This window comes from Microtus oregoni, unplaced genomic scaffold, assembly GCF_018167655.1.
Source record: "Microtus oregoni isolate MIOR12 unplaced genomic scaffold, Mior012 000065F_ref0000479, whole genome shotgun sequence".
NCBI classification, from domain to species: domain Eukaryota; kingdom Metazoa; phylum Chordata; class Mammalia; order Rodentia; family Cricetidae; genus Microtus; species Microtus oregoni.
In genome coordinates, this window is record NW_024543875.1 from 3,845,417 (window position 1) to 3,867,104 (window position 21,688).

At 49.2% G+C, this 21,688-nt stretch overlaps 1 protein-coding gene across 2 annotated transcripts; it reads left to right on the top strand.

The window, feature by feature from the left end:
- The first annotated feature begins 478 nt into the window (after positions 1-478).
- On the top strand, positions 479-20,058 carry Cndp2 (carnosine dipeptidase 2). 2 transcript variants are annotated; one of them, XM_041640919.1, is made up of 12 exons: positions 479-539; positions 3,733-3,820; positions 4,524-4,667; positions 8,023-8,185; positions 9,450-9,538; positions 11,822-12,022; positions 13,835-13,919; positions 14,817-14,977; positions 15,983-16,147; positions 17,659-17,800; positions 18,026-18,173; positions 19,404-20,058. In XM_041640919.1, exons 2-12 carry the CDS (start codon positions 3,761-3,763, stop codon positions 19,471-19,473), a joined length of 1,428 nt encoding a protein of 475 aa, XP_041496853.1. In that variant the 5' UTR covers positions 479-539; positions 3,733-3,760; the 3' UTR covers positions 19,474-20,058. The 2 variants fall into 2 exon arrangements, with proteins under 2 accessions (XP_041496853.1, XP_041496852.1); XM_041640918.1 differs by lacking the exon at positions 479-539 and having other exon boundaries at positions 3,675-3,820.
- The last annotated feature ends 1,630 nt before the right edge of the window (positions 20,059-21,688 follow it).

Consider the following 21,688-nt stretch of genomic DNA (forward strand, 5'->3'; position numbering starts at 1 on the left):
CACACACATACATAATTTTTTCAATTAAATACTTAATTAAAATTAATTATTAAAATTAAGTATTTCATTAAAAATGGGCAAGGCGCTTGCACGACGCCACAAAGTGGACATTCCAGCACTGGGTTATGCTTTGTAACCAAACGGATCTAAGCGGAGGGTGTGCAGGCGACAGAATGTCCGTTCCCTCAGGAGAACCACGCGAGATCCTCGGAAAACTGAGGGTGAACCCCTCGATTCTGGGTTTCAGCGTAGCACTGGGGCGACCTCTAGGGCGCAGGTTCCAGAGCGGGGGACACCCGCAGGGTAGTCCCGCCGAGGAGGGGCGTGGAGGAGGGGCGCCGAGGAGGCACGGCTGAGTCAGCGCTCTGCAATTGCTCGGCGGCAGGAGGGCGGGGCGACCGAGGGGCGGGGCTATCCAGAGGAGACCGGTCATTGGCTGTTGGGGAGGGGCGCGTCGGCGGGGCGGGGCAGGACCAGACTCAGACCTCCGGGCATTGGCTGGTGGGGCGGCCAGGGACACGTGGTGCGGAACCGGCGCGGTAAGCGGTCGCTCGCCCTGTGGGCCTTCCTTCCACGGAGGGCGCTGCGGGCTGGGCACGGGCTGGGCACAGGACAGGGCGGTGTGGGAGTCACCCTGGTCTGCGATCAAGTGCGGGACCCGGGGCATCCAAGTGAGAGCGGCGGGAGGTCCCAGATCCCTAATGCACAGTCAGCCCAGGCCTGAGTCATCCCAGGCCCCGGCGAGGGCCCGCGTTCTGGAGGAACTTAGCCCGGGACTCAGGCCTCCCAGCCGCAAGAGCAGGTTCTGAGCGGCCGATCCCCATAAGTACCAGCTTCCCCCGGGCCACCCCCAATTCTCCCTACAGGGCCGATGGGCTGTGCGCCCAGTCCAGCCTGCATGGCGACTTGGGGCTGAAGGATCGCAGGGAGCAAAGGCCACGCCGTCCTCACGCCTACACACTGAGGACTCTGCCTGGCTCCAGACAGCGCCTTGGGTGCAAAGGCCCTGGGCAGTGTCCAGCTGGACCTTGTCCCTAGGATGGATCCACAGGAGAGAGGTCTCGCCTTGCCAGCTTGCTGGTGCGAGCAGGCCTCTCATTCATTCACCAGTTTCCGTTTACTCATTTGTAGAGTAGAGTAGATGTTTGATCCGCTGTACTAACCCTTGAGAATCTGCGGCCACCAGAGTTCTCCCCAGAGTCTGTAGTAAGGCAAAGCCCCTGTCATGGCACCCTGATTGTACTGCTGCTGGAAAGCTTAAGACTTAACAGGTCGTGAAATTGTTGTCATGTTTGGCAAGAAGTTTGCTTGTTCAACCCACCAATACTGCTTTTTACCTTACTAAATGGTTTCCGATTGATGACCTTGATGGAGGAGGAGTCACCAGAGCTTGGTGGGACGGAGAAGGGAACCTGGCTTGACTCGCTGTGTCTGAGGGGACCGTGTAAAGAAACGGTTTGCTTCCATCTGCCCTGGGAACTCTGCTCACTGTTATTGTTACTACCCTTAGTGAACGATGTACTGCAGATCGTTACATCTTTGCATAACAACGTTAGCAACAAAATTGTTAACTGTGAGGATGTGATGCTGGGCCAGGGTGTTTGGCATTTATGTAAGAAGCCCCAGTGAAAAGTGCCCAGTGTAGCAGATGGTTCTGCGGGATAAGGCTTCATCGGATAAACAGGTACCTTCCCTGAGAGTAGCTGGCGACAGATGGGTGGAACTTAACACTCATAAACACCTAGGTAATATCTGTAGAGTCTCCCAGAGGCCCTTGCAGGTGAGGCGTGTGGGGTGTTCATGGGTCTAGAAATGTTTCCTCGACTGCGCTAAGTTTTACAAAGGAGGGGAAGATCGTGAGGACACTGAGGACTTAGCAGTTCAGTGTCCCGCCCTTGCAGCAATCCCGTTTACCATTTGCAGCACCCTGAGATTTCACATTGCTCGGTGCGCTGCATAGCCGCCACGCTTTGCGTCACAGGAAACCAACTCTCCTGGGATCCTGTACCAAGAAACGGTGCTCTTTACCATGTGTGGTGCGTGGCCATTACTGTGGCACCCTCTTGAGACCATGTAGCAGCAGTGATGCCAGGGTCACTTGGTGTCCCTGCAGGATGAATTTTCTCAGCACAAATGAGCTCTGTTTCACCTATGCTTACTCAAGTCGGAGTCTTGCTACTTGAAGAGAGAAAACACCCGTTGCAAATCTCAGTGCCTGGGTCAGTTCTGCTTCACATTGATTCCCTATTTTAAAAGCAGTGCTACAAATTACTTTCTAGAGTCTCAGGCATGAAAAGTAAGTGTTGGAACATGTGCAGAAGGCTGGTAGAGTGCTTGCCAAGCTTCCGTGAAGCTCTGGGTTCCATGCCCAGTACCACATATGGGTGTGGTGATACACACCTGTTTTTCTAGCCCGTGGACAGGGAAGCAGGAGGATCAGAAGTTCAAGGACAACCTAGGTTACTTAAGATCCCGTTCTTGTTTTGTCTTAAAAGGGGGGGGGGGTGGAAGCTGCCCAGAAAATGCAGACATTGAGTATATTTGTGGGGAGCCTGAAATGTGTTCATACATGTGCGTATGCACTGTATAGTATGCAAACTGGGACGTACAACTCCTCAGACATTGGCCATTTCCTTGTGATGGAAACACTGAATATTCCTTCTAGCTTTCTTTAAAAAAAAAAAAGTGCACAGCTGCTCTCCACAGCCATGCTCATGGGGGGTGGGAACTTTCCCATCTTTGGCCCTTAAGGAGGTTGAGTGCAGCCCGTGGCTAAGGTTGTCAGTTGTCCCCAGCTGAATTCATCTTGCCTTCTGTATCCGAAGACAGGGTGTAAGTTTGCAGTTGAAGAGGCAGAATGTGAGGGTTTATTTGCTTGCTTTTTTGAGACAGAGTTGCACTCTGTAGCCCTGGCTGGCCTACAATTCATAATGTATAGTCCAGGCTGGCCTCATACTTTCAGAGATCCACCTGCCTCTACCTCCCCTGTCCTGGAATTAAAGGCATCTGCCACCGCGCCCAGCCTGTGACATTTTTATTGAGATTTTTGAAATGATTATTTCCTCTAGCATTAGCAGGTTAATAGTTCCCATTGTGCTTTAAGAGTCTGAAACTGTAGCTCACTTGGTGGGTGGACTGCTTACCAGACAAGCAGTGAGCTGGCTTTGATCCCAGCAACACATAAATCAGGCTTGGTGGGGTTTGGACAAGTAATTCCAACATGCAAAAGGATCAGATGTTTCAGTCTAGTTCAGGCCACAAGAGGTCCCGTCTCAAAAAAATAAAAGAATAACGTTTTAAAAAGTAAATGACAGCTAGGCATGGCGGCACACACCTTTAGTCCTAGCACTTAGGAGGCAGGTGGATGTCTGTATGAGGCTGGCCTGGTCTACACAGAACATTCCAGGACAGCTGTAGTGTGACCTTGTCTCAAAAAAATAACAATACACTGTAAATCCCTGTGAGTGGAAAGTACCCACTAGAGTTTTCTTCAGATTGTCTGCCACCGGGGCTCTCAAACTGTCCTGGAGCTTTTCCAGTGGAGCGAGGAAAGGAAATGAAGGTCAGTCTAAGCCCCTGGCTGGTTCCCAGTCACTTCCTGGAGAGTCTTGTGATAAGTGTTGCAACCAATGCTGACAGGAGGGTGGAGGAGCACTTCTCCATCCCCAGGCCACTGCCCTTCAGTCCCAGCTGCGAGCCCAACTGGTCTGACTCCTTGCTCTCTCTGCTCAGTCTCCAAGGTCTGAAGTCTGCCTGAAAGATGTCAGCCCTCAAAGCCATCTTCCAGTACATCGACAACAATCAGGACCGCTATGTCAAGGTGAGGGTCTGCCCCTTCTTCGTGAATAGTGAGAGCTGCTGCAATCTTGTCCAGCCAGAGAGATTTTCAAGAAACTTGTATGAATTATGCCATTTTGATAAAGCATTAAAAGTTCATGTTTCTTTTCACGATGGTGAAGGTCGCACTTTCGTCATTTGGCAGTTAATTATCCCTGTCTCTATGAGTAATGTTCATTCTTTATTTTTCTCTAAGGTCATCTATGGTTTCTTGTGATAGTTATAGATTTAAAAAAGGAGAAGACAGCTTGAATCCAGCTCGTTCTGAGTGATTATATGATGCTATATTTAAAGTGTTGCTTGGTTTTTATCTATAAGAATTATGACTTCAGTTTACTTTTGGAAGAATCATTTTAGATGAAACATTTTGACTTCTCCCACTAAGAATTACATCTTGGAGACAGGGAACTAACTTGGATCATGACTTGACTTTGCAGTATGTTTTCTCTCTGTTGCAATTTTGTTGACTTGTGCTTAAAAATGCATGTTCTGACATCTTTCCTTTCTGCTTAGTTTGGGGGGGGGGTAGGAACTTCCAGTTGTGTTGGTTTTTAAATGTAGATCAGGCAAGCTCCGTCTGCTCTGTGCATAAAGTGGTGTAGCTGTAGTAGAGTCCCATTGACGAGCCCACCCCTGCCCTTAGAGAACAGCGTTTCAGAGCCCTTTCCACTTGCCCTCTACAACAGAAACTTGCAGAATGGGTGGCCATCCAGAGCGTGTCCGCCTGGCCAGAGAAGAGAGGGGAGATCAGAAGGATGATGGAGGTAGCCGCCGCGGATATCCAGATGCTGGGGGGCTCCGTAGAGCTGGTGGATATCGGAAAGCAGAAGGTACGAGCACACCCACCGAATTCTCCCTGGGTCTGGGAAGAAGCAGCCAGGTCTTGTGTGACCTTTGACTGCAGATGGTCAGCTCTAATTCAAAGTAAGCTTGGAGTGCCTCTTGCGTACATCTCACTGAGGGCAAGGTAATAGTTTTGTGATTATTCAGCATGTTTTATTCCAGGAAGGAGAACTGTGGACCAGTAACTCAAAGGTAGGTGAGAATGACTGTCACTCTTAAGAAGAGCTGAAATTCCTTTCCCAGAAATCAAAGCTTTCACAGTTAGAAGTTACACATTATCCGAGTCACTTAATAAATAACAAAGCTCTCTGTTCCGGGTCCTCTGCATATGTACGGTAGCTTTCAGAGTGTGAACGAGTGAGTCTCCAATTCGTGTGCCTTCTCTTGGGTGCTTTTCTTCATTTGCCTTGCCTTGTCCAACTTTGATGTGATGGGTTTTATTTTATCTTATTATGTTTTATTTTGTCATATTTTGTTGTTTTCTCTTAGAAACCTGTTCTTTTCTAATAAGAAATAGAAAGGGAATGGGTCCAAATGACGGGGAACTGGGAGGAGCAGAGAGGGAGGGAAAACTGTAATCAGGATATATTGTATAAGAAAAAAAATCTAGTTTCAATAAAAGGGAAAATACACTTGAAAGCAAAAACATAAAATAAATAACAAAGTCCCAGCACCCCCACTCCACACCCCAGTACTTCTTACCAGGAACCTGGGAGTGGAGAGGGCACCTTAAGAACAGCTTGTTCTGCTTCGAATTTTGTTACTGGTTTTGGTTTTGGTTTTGGGTTGAGACAGGATCTAACTATATTGCCCTGGCAAGCTAGAACCCACTAAGTTAACCACACTGGCCAGAACTCACAAAGCTCCTGCTGCCTCTGTCCCCCACATGCAGGGATCTAAGGTGTGGGCCACCACATCCAGCTCTTTATCTGACATCATGATACATTTTTCTGCTACTTTAGTTTCAACTTTGTCTGATAAATTAGGTGTGCAGTTGGAATGAGCAGTTCTGGAATTAGCCATTCAATTTACTGTGCATATGTAATCCAGGGGGTGGTGTGGTCATTGGGAGCCAAGTGCCTTCATGGCAAAACCAGAATTCAAACCCAGGCTTTCTGACTCTCGGTCCAAAGCTTCTCGAGATTTTCTTTGAATGACAATTATTGATAGTTAATATACAATAATAGCAGCATCCGAACAAATGCCCCCCACAGGGGAATAAACTAAGTTTCTTCATATTGTTTCCTTTAACTTTTTTGCTTAGTCTTTTTGAATTTGTAATTGTTTATTTATTTCTTAGACAAGGTCTCACCCTGTTCCAGTCTGGCCTCCAGGGCTGCGGTGTAACCACGCACTCACTCTTGTTTCTTTGCCTTGCCTGCCTGCTGCCTCGCCCACTCTTCTCATCGTATTAAACAAAAGACAAAATATGACTAGGTGCGATGAATCACTTTTAAGAGTTCCTTTACAGGGTTTTTGGAAAATAAATAAATCAGCCAGGGGTGGGGGTGGGGTGAGGGGAGCCGTACACCTTTAGGACAGCCAGGACTACACAGAAGAAACCTTGTCTCGAAAAACAAACAGACAAAATTACAATAAATAAATCTATTCTGTTACCACTGATGTGCTTATCTTTAAAGGCCTCCATAAAAGAATACAGTGGCTGTTATACTGTTTCACATTAGGTAACACCCATTTTCATCAAGGCCTCAAGAGAGCTCCGTGATCAGGCCAGCTAAAAGCCAGCTGATGCAAACGGCCATGGACCCTATGTACCCAAAGTTTAAGGCATGGTTCTCTTCCCCTGGTGCCTACAAGCCAACCTCATGAAATCTGATGTGCAGGCCCAGCCCTCATAGCACACGCTTGGGGCTGTCAGGATCAAGAGGTACTTAGGTATTTTATCAGCGAAGTTTACTGAGAAAATAAGCCAGTATTCTTATAAGAGTCCCTATCACCTGCTGGGTGTGGTGGTGCTCGCCTCTAATCCTAGAACTCCTGGCAGGAAGGAGACAGTCAGGCCTAATCAATGAGGTGTGTCTCAAAAATAAGAATTCTAACCACCCGCTGAGTTCTAGAGTTCTAGTGTGCTCACAGGCTCAAATCTGAGGGAGGAGAATTTTCCCAGCCCTCCCCCACACCGTCCTTACCTTGTCAGCTTTAGTGGCTGCGTCTTTTATCTCTTAATCACAAATTGTTAGTCTAGCTTCTTATCAGACAAGATAATCGGTACATCGGGCAGTGGTGCGGGTGATGTGACTTCAGGGCAGTCTGGCTCTGACTGCTATACCAGTTAGTCTGTGCATTATGGTTTTTCAGAGACATTTTCATAATGACTCTCAGGAGTGGTTTCTAGTCCATCAGCACATGTGCGCGATGTTCTTGCTGAAACAGCCCCTTCCTCCTCCCAGCAGACAGATGCACGCGTGTGTGCTCGTGTCCTCCCCTGTCAACTGCTGTGTGCTTTGCTATGCTCACCAGCTTTTCCTGGCCAAATACAGGAGCTAGTTAGTAGAGGAGGCGCATGGGCTGCAGGGCGTGAGGACATTGTGCTCGGGCCACGGAGGCACAAGTGGTCACCACTGACCTGATGTAGAGGTAGGAAAGACGGAAGACTGGTTTGTCTAGAATTCTGCAAGTGGTGTCCTGGATAGCTGGCAAAGCCTTGGGGGAATGTCCAGGGCGAGCAGCAATCACCACCATTTCACTTGGCAAGCGTTATGTAAATTCTCTATTTTGAAGATTTTTTAAGTGTGTATATGGTAGGTGTATGGTGTGTGCTCACAAGTGTCTGTAAGCAACGCGTCTGCTGGTACCCAGAAAGGGTGGAGGAGATCTCCAGATTCCCCTGCTGTTGAATCACAGGTGGTTGTGATTCCCAATGTGGGTGCTGGCACCTGAACTCGGGTTCTCTGGAAGAGCAGAAAACACGCTTACCTGCTGAGCCATCTCCCCAGCCCTGATTTCTCTTAATGCCCTGGTTGATGGTCCATTCTGTTCATCTTAGCTGTCTACATACAGAATTTCAAAAATATAGCCCTCAGTTGCTATTGTAGCTGTTATTTCAGAAATGAGTGCAGTTTATCCCAGACTGTTTCGTTATGTATTCTGACGGGTTTCCTAGCAGCCTTGATCAAACTAGTTGTCGGTGTGGTTCAGTTCATGCTCCCTGTGTTTCGGGAAATCATTGGATTTCAGAAGCATGGAGTCCTTGTTAATTAAGAGCTGTTAAATGATAGGATCTTAAAACTGTGCAGCAGAGGTTGAAGGATGAGAACAGCTAGATTGAATGACAGCTGCCAGACTATTAACCAGACTGTCTCCACTGCTCCTCCCCCTCAGCTTCCGGATGGCTCAGAGATACCCCTTCCTCCCATTCTGTTGGGTAAGCTGGGCAGCGATCCCCAGAAGAAAACGGTGTGCATTTATGGGCACCTGGATGTGCAGCCTGCGGCCCTGGAGGATGGCTGGGACAGTGAGCCCTTCACCTTGGTGGAACGGGAAGGTAAGGGCACCCAGTGCTTGCCACCCAAGTGCTCAGCATTGGAAATAGTTCTGGAGATGCTACATTTGGGAAATCACTAATATTCTCCTGGGGTTTTCTCTTTCTGGTACATTTCTTTAAACAGAATCTAGAGACTGGGTTCTGGAAATTTCTCATTTGTGCCTCGGTTCCTCAAAGTTCAGAAACTTTTCTTTTCTTATGACAAGTCCTTGGTGGGAGCCTGCCAAGCTTCCTTCAATGCTAACATCTTTTCCAGAACATTCTTTGTGATTTGGGGCCACAGAGTCTGCAAAGGCAGCCTCTCCTTCTCACTCCCTGTGATGCCCTCGGCTTGCATTCTGTTGTCACTGCTCTGTCTGGAGAGCCCCCTAGGGCCCAATTCCAGGCCTCCTGAGTGACATGTCCTGACTCCTTGTGGACTGCTCCATGCCTGTGAAATAGGAAAGTTATTTTTATTTAACACATCCGTATGAAACCCATCCGATACTGGGGTCCTCCTCACCACCTAACTGGGACGTACCCATTGCTGTTAGACCTCCACCGGCACTTGGGTTTCTCCTGAGTTTCAGACCCACACGTCTGTGTGGTAGTTCACGGCCACATGACTTCAAGCTGTCTGGACTGGGCATCCCCTTCTTCCTTCCTCGGACCCTCTGTCATATCCTTTGAACAGCACCCTCTTCCACCACCTATACCAGAAACAGGACTGTCCTGTCCCTGCCTTGGGCCATCTCTAGTCCCTTCCCAGCCTCTGTCCTGTCCTTGCTGAGAACACCCCGGTGTGGATCCTGACAACCCAACCACACTTCTTTGAACCTAACACCCTTCAGCAGATTCAGATTAGGGTTCCAAATTGGGACGAGAGGATAGTGTGTACTTAGTGATTTGTGACCATGCCCATGGGCTTCCAGAGCAACCAGGCTCTGCATGGTTGTGTTAGCTGTGTAGGGCACATAGTTTTAAAGGGCTAGCCACCTATAGGGTTTCCTGGAGACGCGTGATGAATCTCTGTGAATCCTGGTCCTAGCCATCGCTGTGAAAAGGGAAAAGTAACACAGACACCAACATGACTGCCTCTTGGATTGCAAGAAATTGTCTCTGAATTTAGCATAGGGTTGGATGGAGATCCAGGCTTTTAAAGTGTAAAAGGCCCTCCCTGCTCAGGACAGCAGTGTGAGTTGGTGTCTCAGCATTACCAGAGGTTCACTTGAGGAAAGGTCTTCAATTTGTTGTCTCTAACTGGATCTGCTGACTGTTGCTCCAGGCAAGCTGTATGGGAGAGGCTCGACGGATGATAAGGGGCCAGTGGCTGGCTGGATGAATGCCCTGGAAGCCTATCAGAAGACTGGCCAGGTACACCCCCACGTCAGATTCTGTCCACTCATCAGGTCGTGTGAGTAGTGGTGTAAAGATCACTCGAGAGGAGAAAGCGAGCCCCACCTTGGTCAGCAAGGGAGACTTAGATAGAAGATTGCAGCTGTTTCTATTCTAGAGATCATTAAACAGTTCATTGTCCTAAGGACGCTCAAAGGTCAGGTTATCACCACGCTGCAGGATTCTTGCCAACCTTAGAACATCTTTGATTCTCTCCTTTCCTTCTGTGCTGGGATCAAACCGATCCTCATGCACACTGGGAAATTCCTGTACCACTGAGCTGGATCTCCATCGCCAGTGGGAACTGAATTTTATTTTATTTTATTGTGACTGTTTTGGGGCTTTTTTGTTGTTTGTTTTGTTTTGTTGATATTTTTGTTATTGTTGTTTTATTCTTATTTTTAGGTTTTTTTGTTTTTTGTTTTTTTAAAGACAGGATTTCTTTGTATAGCCCTGGCTATCCAGGAACTAGCATTATAGACCAGACCAGCTTCTAACTCACAGAGATCAATCTGCTTCTGCTTCCTGAGTCTGGGATTAAAAGTGTGTGCCACCATCGCCCAGTTTGTTGGTATTTATTTTGTTGTTGTTGTTGTTCGTTGATTTTGAGATAGGGTCTCAGTGTAGCCCTGGCTGGCCTGTAACTTACAGAGCCTGTAACTCTGCCTCTCTAGGGCTGAGATTATAGATGTGCACCACCACCCCCGGCTCCCAGATGTGACTTTGGTGGATTTGTTTGTTTGATACAGAGTCACATTATATAGCTCAGGCTGGCTTTGAACTCATGACAATCCTCCTTCCTCAGCCTTCAAGTGCTGGGATTATGGGCGCGTACCACAAACTTGACTAACATGAATTTTCAACCTTTGACCTTACCCATGAGTATGGTCCCTAGCCAGAATGTAACAGACTTTCTGACGTTGCACAAATTCTTTTCTCTATGTGGTTTATATGCTCCTAAAAAATAAATTTTAGATTATTTTGAGTGTTTCTTTTTTTGGGGGGTAGTCTCAAAGTTCAAAATTGATAAAGTATAGAAAATGGGGTGGGGGCAGTTCTAGAAACCTAATTTTCGATAGCTTCTAGTGTTGTTCCCTACTCAGTTTTCTGATTACCTTTAACCTGGCTGTGATCATGCTGTTTGGACAGTCTTTGCGTATGAATTTTATTTCACAAACGTGATAAAATAAGTAGTTTTGTCAAAGTGTGGAATTTCAGATCAGGAAAGAGTCTCCCATGCTCTTTGTCTGGGGAGCATCTGCATGAGAGAAAACACGTTTCCAACACACACGCTTGGCCTGTCCAACAGCCAATCCTAAAAGCTGGGCACAGAAGCCGGGAAGACTCAGCAACTGCAGGGCTCCTCAGGTGTTGGGAGGATCTGGAAGGGAGGATATACAGGACAGAGCACTGAGAACCTTCACTTAGAGCTGTTGAATATATCGAGGTTCCAGGAAAGATTTCACTTGGGACAAAAGATGCAAACAGGTGGGAGATGGGGCTTCCAGGCTTTGGACCCTGCGGTTCTGTCCTGTGTGTGGCCCTAGCCAGCTGCCTGCTCGTGTGCAGCCTCCTTGCTCATCTGTGGATAGGCTGGCTCCCTGCTTCATCCTGTGGAGCCAGAAGAGCTCTTAGAACATGACCCAGATTCCAGCGCTGTGCTGAGATTCCGGTGAAGCACCTCAGGACCTCTTGGCTTCTGTGTTCAAAGTGATGCTGGCAGTGTCGATGACCTTCCCAGTGCAGAAAGGTCTCACTTACACTTAGCCGATTTCTCTCCTGATTCCTCTTAGTGTGTGTGTGTGTGTGTGTGTGTGTGTGTGTGTGTTACTTGTGTGTGGGTGTCTGAGAGAGACACAGAGAGAGCTTGCAAGTGTTACTTGTGTGGGGGTACATTTGCCCAGGGGTATGCGTATGTGTGGAGATCTGAAGCTGAGTTACAGACAGTTGTGAGCAGCCATGTTTGTGCTGGGAATGGAACCCTGGTCCTCTGTAAGAGCAGTCGTTGCTCTTCAGACCAGTATGCATTACCCTTCTCCCTGCCCCATGGCTTCCCACACACATTGGCTCACCCTGTCATGGCATGGATCCCTGGGCAGGGCATACCTAGGCATGGTACAGGGCTTTTCCTTCTGACTATAGACTCCCACAGGCCAGTGAGAGAGATCTCATATCTGAAGCTAAATTTCAGAACAGTCTCTTGTGTGTGGCTTCTGCAAGAAAAGTAAGAAAACCGACTGTCTTGTGATGTCCCTGTCCCAGGAGATTCCTGTCAACCTGCGGTTCTGCCTGGAAGGCATGGAGGAATCTGGCTCTGAAGGCCTGGATGAGTTAATTTTTGCCCAGAAAGATAAGTTCTTCAAAGACGTGGACTACGTCTGCATTTCCGACAACTACTGGCTGGGGAAGAAAAAGCCGTGCATCACCTACGGCCTCAGAGGCATCTGTTACTTCTTCATTGAGGTAAGAGCTGAGTCCCTCTAACCCACAAGCCTCTGTGTTCTCCTGTACCCCGACACAGGCAAATAGCAAGAAGTTAATCACACGGGAAAGAGGAGCTCTGAGCTTCCCAGGGCCCCTATTGGGTTCCATAATCCATCCTAATCCCCCAGGCATGCAGCTCTGAGATCAGAAGTCCAATCTCATGGCAAGTTCAAATTAAGACGGTATTATCTGTGATATCGTATTACAGTGGATGAGATGACAGCAATGCCAGGCCTTCTAAGATGACTTGGACAAATAAGCACTCAAACCCTTCCTTTAAAAGTTAAAACATTCAGCCGGGCAGTGGTGGCGCACACCTTTAATCCCAGCACTTAAGAGGCAGGTGGATCTCTGTGAGTTCGAGGCCAGCCTGGTCTACAGAGTGAGATCCAGGACAGCTAGGGCTGTTACACAGAGAAACCCTGTCTCAAAAAACAAAAACAAACAAACCAAAAAGTTAAAGTGTTCACACTTTAGCAGGTAAATTCTAATTCCACATCTGAGTTTTCTTGAGAGGATGGGGACTCTACCAGATGAGCAGGGAGTGTGGGCAGACTGCCACACAGGTGAAGGTCTTCTCCCACGGGCATGACGATGTGGGTCCTGCTGAAGGTCTTTATCGCCTCATAGGGCAGAATCCATGGCCATAGCTGTACTGAGACTATGTGCATGTCACAATTCTGAACTGTGAGGGAACTTCCCATTCCCTTTAGAGATGGAAGTCTAAGTACCTGGTGGTTACCTGGCTTGCCTGGTTGTAAGACTAATTAGTACTAAAGTGGGTCTGATCCACTTTTTTCATGTTAGTGGGTTCATGCTTCATGCTTGGTGTTGCCCTCTGAGGAAATATGTGCAGGGTCTCTGCAAAAAAACAAGATTCTGTTAAAGGGGTTATCAGTGTTAGAGAGGCTGCTCTGCACCATGATTCTACCTGTGGCCACCATTCCCGGTGCACCTGCAGCCAGCATTCCCTGTGCACCTGCAGCCAGCATTCCCTGTGCACCTGCAGCCAGCATTCCCTGTGCACCTGCAGCCCGCATTCCCTGTGCACCTGCAGCCCGCATTCCCTGTGCACCTGCAGCCAGTATTCCCTGTGCACTTGCAGCCCGCATTCGCTGTGCACCTGTAGCCCGCATTCCCTGTGCACCTGCAGCCCACATTCCCGGTGCACCTGCAGCCAGCATTCCCTGTGCACTTGCAGCCCGCATTCCCTGTGCACCTGCAGCCCGCATTCCCTGTGCACCTGCAGCCCGCATTCCCTGTGCACCTGCAGCCAGCATTCCCTGTGCACCTGCAGCCCGCATTCCCGGTGCACCTGCAGCCCGCATTCCCTGTGCACCTGCAGCCCGCATTCCTGGTGCACCTGCAGCCAGCATTCCCTGTGCACCTGCAGCCCGCATTCCCGGTGCACCTGCAGCCCGCATTCCCTGTGCACCTGCAGCCAGCATTCCCTATGCACCTGCAGCCAGCATTCCCTGTGCACCTGCAGCCCGCATTCCCGGTGCACCTGCAGCCAGCATTCCCTGTGCACTTGCAGCCCGCATTCCCTGTGCACCTGCAGCCCGCATTCCCTGTGCACCTGCAGCCCGCATTCCCAGGAGTCTGCACATCCAGGATTCTGTCTGGTGTCTGGTTTTCTAATTGAAAAATGCCTTGCTTTGCTTCTTAAAAGAGCAGATTTGGACTAGAAAACTGTCAGTCTTACAACTGTTCTTTGTCAATGCAATGTCACCTAATTAAAAGAAGTTCCCACTAAGCCATCAAATAAAGTGACCTTTTGTTTCTGTCCAGGTGGAATGCAGTGACAAAGACCTCCATTCTGGGGTGTATGGTGGCTCAGTGCACGAGGCCATGACGGATCTCATTTCACTGATGGGTGAGCTTAGGGCTGGAGCTCTCTGAGTCAGCACTTGGTCACTTAGGGAAGTGGGCAGGGCACTTTTTCTAAGCTATTTATGCATGTGCCTGGTATGTTTCAGCATCCTTCATGAGCCTACCCAGCCATGTTTCTAATTAAGTTCCTTTCCTCTGGGCGTTGTTTTATTTAAAAGGACCTGTGTTTCATCTCTGCCCCTTCCTGTCCTTCCTGCACCTATCCCATATGTCATCACCAGCTATAGAGCTGTTCTCCATCCAGTGGATTGGCCCTCAATCCTGCTCAGTCTGTCCCTTAGAATTCCTGGATGCTGTCGTTCTTGTGGGCATGGTTTTTACGTCTCTCAGAAGGCATCTGCTTTGATCTGTCCCAGCTGGCCACAATTAGGTTCACCTATTTGGTCAGCTTCTGGAGAACAAGAACCCCAGCTTCCTCCAGCATCCTACTAGCATAAAGCTGAGTGGAGCTATTGCCTCTGTGTGGTTTTGTAACCTCCTTCTCTCATCCTGCATCCCAGAACAAGGGCCCTGCAGGTGAAGTGACATTGCATCTGTAGTTAGAGTCTGCCCTGTTCCACTAGGAGGGTCCCTCGCCAGCTGTAGAGGACCAGAAATGCTGGCTAGTGTGGGTTTTTAGGTTTGTGTCCAGGTGTGCAATGGGGGGCTCATGTACCCTCCACCTGCTCCTCAGTCTCTCTCTCTGGAAAACAGGGGTGAGTAGTGGTCCTGCTCACTTCCGTGGGGCTACCTGACTCACCAGCATGATGCACCCGGTGCTCCTGGCCCCCTGTCGCCACCTGGCCATTTGCTCTGGTGCCTGAGCTTTTGGAATCAGGGCCACCCAGAACACTTGTGCGCTGCCCCGGCTAAGCATCCCACCTTCTGCCACTTCCCCCAGGCTGCTTGGTAGACAAGAAGGGGAAAATCCTCATCCCCGGCATCAACGAAGCCGTGGTTCCTGTGACAGATGAAGAGTGCCAGCTCTATGACCACATTGACTTCGACATGGAAGAGTTTGCCAAGGACGTCGGGGCTGTGACCCTTCTGCACAGCTGCAAGGTACCACTCCCTCATGCCATGCCCAGGACCCATCTTCACAGCTGCAAGGCGCTGCTCCCCCCTCCCCCCACACACACAGGCCACCATGCTGACAGGCTCGTCCACCTCGCCTCAAGGACATCCAGTGTCAGAGGTTCTTCCTCGGAGGGAACACGTCACCAAAAGCAGGGTGTGGTCAAGCTGTTAGGGTTTTCAGATGTCAGGATCAGCCTTTGACCAGGTTAATCTCCAGGTGATCGACCATGACCTATGTCCATGGGGGACATGTGCAGAGCGGGCAGAGCCCTTTCCTGCCACAAATCTGTTTGTTTCCTATGGGTTTGTGGACACCTTGTTCCCACAAGGCCCAGAGATTAAGCCAAGCATGGAGGCAGAAACTGTCTGCCATTACTTCATTGGTAGGAGAAAAATTGTTATCTTAATATAGTTATTGTCTTAGGGGTGTGGATATCAGTTCATCACCTCGGTGTAGCCATGATTAACAGAATCCTGCACCAGCTCCTCTAGGACCCGGGGACGGGGCAGGAGAGGAACAGGCCAGGCTGGCTCCTGAGTTTCATCTTCCTCGGAGTCAAAGGAATGAATAACTATAAATGGCTGTGCCATCCGTCAGGCTGGGCACAAGGCTGGAGAGCATGGCTAAAAAGAGGTGGCAGGCCCGGCTAGAGTCCTAGGGAGTTGCTCCTCAGTTTGACAAGAGCAGAGGGAGGAGCGGAGGAAGGAGCGGAGGGAAGGAGCGGAGGAAGGAGCGGAGGGAGGAGCGGAGACATCTCAGCCTGTTGAGGACTGAGGCACACAGCATGTCATGCCAGCGTCGTTTGCCATCACCTCTTGAGGCCACGACGGCTGCACGGCCCTCCTCCGAAGTCTGAGGTGGTGATTCCAGTACACTGGGTGGACTCTGACCAGCCCTCCAGGGTGGGGGTCCCCGTGTCCTCATCCACACCTCCAGTGTAGACATCCCATCTCCTTGGTGAGCAGCTGTGCTCTCTTGTGCTTCTGCAGAAAGACATCCTGATGCACAGATGGCGGTACCCGTCCCTGTCCCTCCATGGAATCGAAGGGGCCTTCTCTGGTTCAGGGGCCAAGACTGTGATACCCAGAAAGGTGGTCGGCAAGTTCTCCATCAGGCTCGTGCCAGACATGGTGCCTGAGGCCGTCAGCGAGCAGGTACGGGGGATGCAGGACGCCAGTGGGGGAAAAGTTGTGGGGTCCGCATGGCAACCGAGAGCTGCTGGATACTAGAATGGTAAGATCTTCCTCCTGGACCAAAGCCTCCAGCTCGAACTCCTGCCCCTTGACATTGGTTGTAAGAAGCAAGGCCGCGTGAGCGAGCCTTACACACTGCAGACTGCGGAGGCATGTGAAAATATGACCTCTGGCCTCACCCCAAAGCAAAGGTTCATGCGTGGTCACATGTTAGCTGCTTCCCTCAGAGGTGAGGATGGAAGGGTGGATCCGGGCAGCTGCGGGTCAACGAGGCTCGTGGAGGATGTGCCTTGTTGATGAGAGAGACTTGGTAAAGAGATGGAATCAGAGGCTTCTGGGAAGCGGGCACTGGGGCCTCCCTCCAGAGCACAGGCTTTTCTCTTGAGGGAGCAGCTCTAGATGAACCCCAGCCCTGGTTTTATTTGTTTGTTGTGGTCTGACGCTTTGTTTACATTTATTTGTTTTGTTTGAATGCTTTGCACAGATATATGTCTATGTGCCACGTGTGGTCCTGGTGCTCACAAAGGCCAGGAGAGGACACCAGATCCCCTGGACCTCGAATTAGACGTGGTTGTGAGCCATAATGTGGGCCCTAGGAACCGAAGTACTCTTAATGCTATGCCGTCTCTCCAAGCATCCCCCACCTTGGCTTTATGTGTCTCAGACCGGCCCAGAACCTTCCTGGCTGCTGGAATGGCGGGTGTGCACATTGTATAGCATATATTAGTGTTTTTTCTCTCATTACTGTAACAAATATACCTGAAGAATACAAAATATAAATATAAAATATGCCCAAAGAAAGCAACTTAAGGAACAAAAGGGGGCTTATTTGGCTCACAGTTTAGGGGTACAGGCCATCAGGGCCTGCACCTGAGGCGGCTAGTCACATGTCCTTAGTGATGGGGAGAAGAGATAAATCCCATGCTCGCCATGCTCTTCCCCTCTCCCCTTTTATTCAGTCTGAGACCCCGCCTTTACAATGATGCTGCCCACATCCAGGATGGACTTCACCCCTCAGTTAAGCTTGCCTGGAAACACCCAGAAGTGTATTTCCTACGTGATTTTAAATCTAGTCAGCTTGCTGAGAATTGGCCATCCCAAGTGTCAACCCAGGAATTTTAAGACAGAAATACCCTGTCTGTTGAATGAATCAGGTCAGACAGCATGGTCTTTATTCAATTTGTAACTATTGTCATAACTTGGTGTCGAGGGTGAACTGATTAAATTAACCCATTGCCTTTCAGAACGGTTGTGTCGCCTGCTTATGTCCTCTCTCCTGCTGCTGGGATCACGCACGTCAGCACCCAGCAGCAGAAAGTGAAGCTGACACAGATCCTTTCTAGACTCGTAGCTGCTGCATAGACCCATTGTGCCCAGCTCGTTGTCATGACATCGAGACGCTCTGCAGATTCTTCTCTGTGAGTCAAATGCCGATTATAAAATTACCTGTGTCTCCTCTGCTTACGGTTTAGGTTTCAAGTTACTTGTCCAAAAAGTTTGCTGAACTGCAGAGCCCCAACAAGTTCAAGGTGTACATGGGCCATGGTGGGAAGCCCTGGGTATCTGACTTCAACCATCCCCATTACCAGGCTGGGAGAAGAGCCCTGAAAACAGGTCAGTTGCCCTCTACAGGTGGCTGCCAGGGTCCTGAGAGTGTCTGAGGACTCTGGTGTAGCATGTTGTACTCATGACATGTCGGTTGCGTTGTGAGCAACCCTGAAGTGTGGGGTGAGATTGGGGACTGAGTCTCTGAGAATAGATCCTAAATGTTGCCAAGTGACTGCTCTCTGGCATCTAGGGCCCAGAGTTCACCATTTCTCTTTATTTTGCTTTCCCCAGTGTTTGGCGTTGAACCTGACTTGACCAGGGAAGGAGGCAGTATTCCTGTGACCCTGACCTTTCAGGAGGCCACAGGCAAAAATGTCATGCTGTTGCCCGTGGGGTCAGCAGATGATGGGGCCCACTCCCAGAATGAAAAGCTCAACAGGTAAAGCAGGGACCTGAGGCCTGAGGTTGGGTTGCCTCCCCCAGCAGGCAGAGGGTCTGCGGTTGCTGCTTTTGTTCCATGTGGTCTGATAGTAAGACCTGACGAGAGGCAGGCATCAGGCCTTCTTAGCGGCGTTTGCAGACAGGGTGCAGCTAGCATTCTCTGCTCATCCTGCTGTTCTTGTGGCGCCCATAAAATACCACTTCATTCTGAAACATTACACCTGTCTTCACTGACTGCTCACGCCCCTTCGCCTCTGACAGGCAGATATGCTGGGGCTTCCTCCAATCTGCAGCAGGCAGACAGTCTTTGAGCAACAGGGAGGAGGGACCTGGGCAAGCATGCTGCAGGTGGTGTGGGAAAATAGGAAGCAGAGAGCCGGTATGAGTCACAGCACAGAAAACTGCTTCCTGGGCTATGGGTCAAAGAGCTGATCTTCAGAGATAACAGAAACCCTTTCACTCCCAGGTCCTCGGTGAGATAAAGCACGAGACCAGGGCAGGCATGTAGTTAGTGGATTCCCCCTACGTTGGGGGCCCACCATCCAGCTCTCAAATGATACACGGAGACTTAGTCTTACTAATGAATTCCCAGCCTTAACTTGGCTTATTTCTAGCCAGCTTTTCTTAAATTATCCCATCTCCCTTTTGCTCTGGACTTTTACCTTTCTCCATTCTCTCTTCCTTTCTTTCCTGCTTACTCCGCGACTGATTGTGTGGCCCCGGCATCCTCTGTTCCTTCTCTTTTTTACTCCTCCCTCTTCTTTTTCTTATTTATTTTCCCTGCCTGCCAGACCCGCCTTTTTCTCTCTCCTGCCTTGCTGTTGCTCATTCAGCTCTTTATTGGACCAATCGGGTGTTTTAGACAAGCAAAGTAACACAGCTTCAGAGAGTTAAACAAATGTGACGTAAAGGAACACAACACATCTTTGCATCATTAAACAGATATTCCACAACATAAAAGAATGTGACTAGCTACTATTCCACAACAAGGGATTAATAACAAGCTAGTTATCCTAGTGAGGAATGGCCGAAGAGGGTGTCACACTCAACTTGTACTTAGGGACCAACCGCCAGGCTGAATTTTAAGGCCACACCGCGCTTCAAGCTGGAGTAGGGTTGTTCTCTAGAGACCAATCAGTAGGAGTAGTCACCGCCCACCTGGATATGGAACCCTGGGCAGCAGCTGATAACTGGTCGGTGTTTTTCTTTTGTTTTGTTTCCCTATTAGGCACAACTACATAGAAGGGACCAAGATGCTGGCAGCTTACCTGTATGAGGTGTCTCAGCTGAAGAACTGAGAAGTCTCATTTTCTACAGAGTGCTTCCTGCCCGGGAATGATCTGCCCTTTGCCCCCTCTTCCTTCCAGCTTTCTTTGAAAAGCGGAAGTTTCTTTTCTCTGTCTCTCGGGTTACAGGCAAACTTGCAGGAATGAAGACCATGCCTCCAGCTGTCACCAGGGTAGAGTCAACTGTGTCAGACAGTTGAAAAAGTTCAGTCCTAAGGCTTTTTGGAGACAACTGACTGGCCCAAGTTCAGAGGAAGGAGTACTCAGAAGTGGTCAGTGTGACTTCCCCTCCAGAAAGTAGCCAGAATCTAAGAGCCCCAAGTCTGTGAGAGGTACTGCCCGTCATGGACTTGAATGAAGAGGATGGATTGTTCTCTGCTTTCTGCCTTCCGTGAGCCTCACGACATTCAGGAGCTTGTGCTAGGACAGTGCCATGGTGACCCTCACTGTGTTCTGTAGCCCTTCTTAAGACCCTAGCTGAGCTCCGCTGGTGTCCCCTGCTGTTGAAGTCCCTCGGAATCTGTCTAAATGGCCCTAGTGGAAGCATCAGTCCAGAGCCAGCTACCCTGCTAATAAAGGTGACGAGGAGCCCCTGGAGGAATTGCTGTGGTCTCACTTTCCTGGGAAATACGCATGCAGGTATTCACGCTGGTCCTTGATCTGTGGACCGCACTTGCGTGTGTTGTTAGGTAGTGTCTGGGCACTTGTCACCTCATAACATAAGACTTATATCCACCCTTCTGCCTTCACATCAGATTCCTTAAAGTGGCAATTGCCAGGGCTGGGTCAACAAAGTTGCAAGGTGAGTCAGGAACACCTTGTAGTGGAAGATAATGGTAGGGATGCAGAAACCACCCTGAGAGCACACAACTGCCAAGGAGTAGCTAGAGCCAGGATGGTACCTTAGTAGAGGATCAGGAAAATGAGGCAGATGAATTGCCATGAGTTCAACACTAGCCTGGGGTATAGTGTAAAACCCTGTCTCAAAATCGTAAGCTAACAGAAAAATGACTTCAGAGTTATGGCCTACAGAATAAACGACTACCCATCTCTACTAATTCAAGCTAAGTGGTGAACGGGCCAGGATTCTTGCAAAGGAAAGGGGAATCCTGCCGTATCGCCAACAGTGGCTGCAGTGAGCTTACCGCAGGTGTACTAAAAAGCTTCAACCTGGGTGTTTGCATAGTCTGAAAGTATCTCCCTAAGCTCCGTGGTTCCCAGAGAAAACCCAGTGACTACAGTGGAGAAGCCCAGCAGACACCTGGACCAGGTGAGCATTCCTATAGTGATGCTGGTCAGGGACCCAGATCCTTTCTGCCTAAGACCACAGCAGCTCTGGGGACTTCTGACTCGGTGAGGAAATACCAGACACTCTGAAACTACAGAACAATCCGAGAAAATCTGGGGCCTCTCACACCCCCATAGAATAGAATTGAACAGAAATTCTGACATCATCTCTAAGGTCTAGGCCCCTGCATTCCCCCTGCCCTCCCACACTGGAGTCAGAGCCAAGATATCTCCAGGAGCCTGAGAAGCTCCCTGCTTAGCTCCTGAGCCACCCCCATAACTGTCCCCGATATGTGTGCCCCTAAGAAAACAACCTGATATCAATCGTTTTACACCCCTGTGCTTCTCAAACTATTGAACTGTCCTTCAGGGTCTGTGCACTTGAACCCTTGTGTCTAGAGACCAGATAAGAGCTTTATCCAGGGCTGGTGAAATGGTTAGCTCTCAGCAACAGTTTCCTGAGGAAATGGTCCTGTGGGTGGGGACTTGTGAATATTTATAGCTGGTCTCCATTGTCCCCACATAAGGAAGCTGGCCCCTGGGGACTGAACAAGTACCTAGTGTAATTTAGAAAATGAGAGAACTAAGCTTATTCTTGGCCCAGAAACAAGGAGATTGCTCTGAGATTAAGAGTACTGGCTGTTCTTCCAGAGGTCTTAAATTCAATTCCCACCAATCACAACCATCTGTAATGAGATCTGGTGCCCTCTTCTGGCCTGCAGACATACATGCAGACAGAAGATGATGATACAAGATAGATGATAGATAGATAGATAGATAGATAGATAGATAGATAGATAGATAGATTCTTCTGGCCTGCAGACATACATGGAGGCAGAACACCATAAGCATAATAAATAAACAAATAAATAACTAAAATCTTTAACAAGAAATAAAGAAAAGGAGAACTTTTGCCACCACATTGCTAAGAACAAAGAGA

What these genes read in the sequence shown, in the direction of transcription:
- Cndp2 (XM_041640919.1), top strand. Translation starts at nt 3,761, where the DNA reads ATGTCAGCCCTCAAAGCCATCTTCCAGTACATCGACAACAATCAGGAC. An exon ending in CACCTTGGTGGAACGGGAAG is followed by an intron (nt 8,186 to 9,449) that starts GTAAGGGCACCC and finishes CTGTTGCTCCAG; the next exon opens with GCAAGCTGTATGGGAGAGGC. An exon ending in CTGAGGCCGTCAGCGAGCAG is followed by an intron (nt 16,148 to 17,658) that starts GTACGGGGGATG and finishes CTTACGGTTTAG; the next exon opens with GTTTCAAGTTACTTGTCCAA.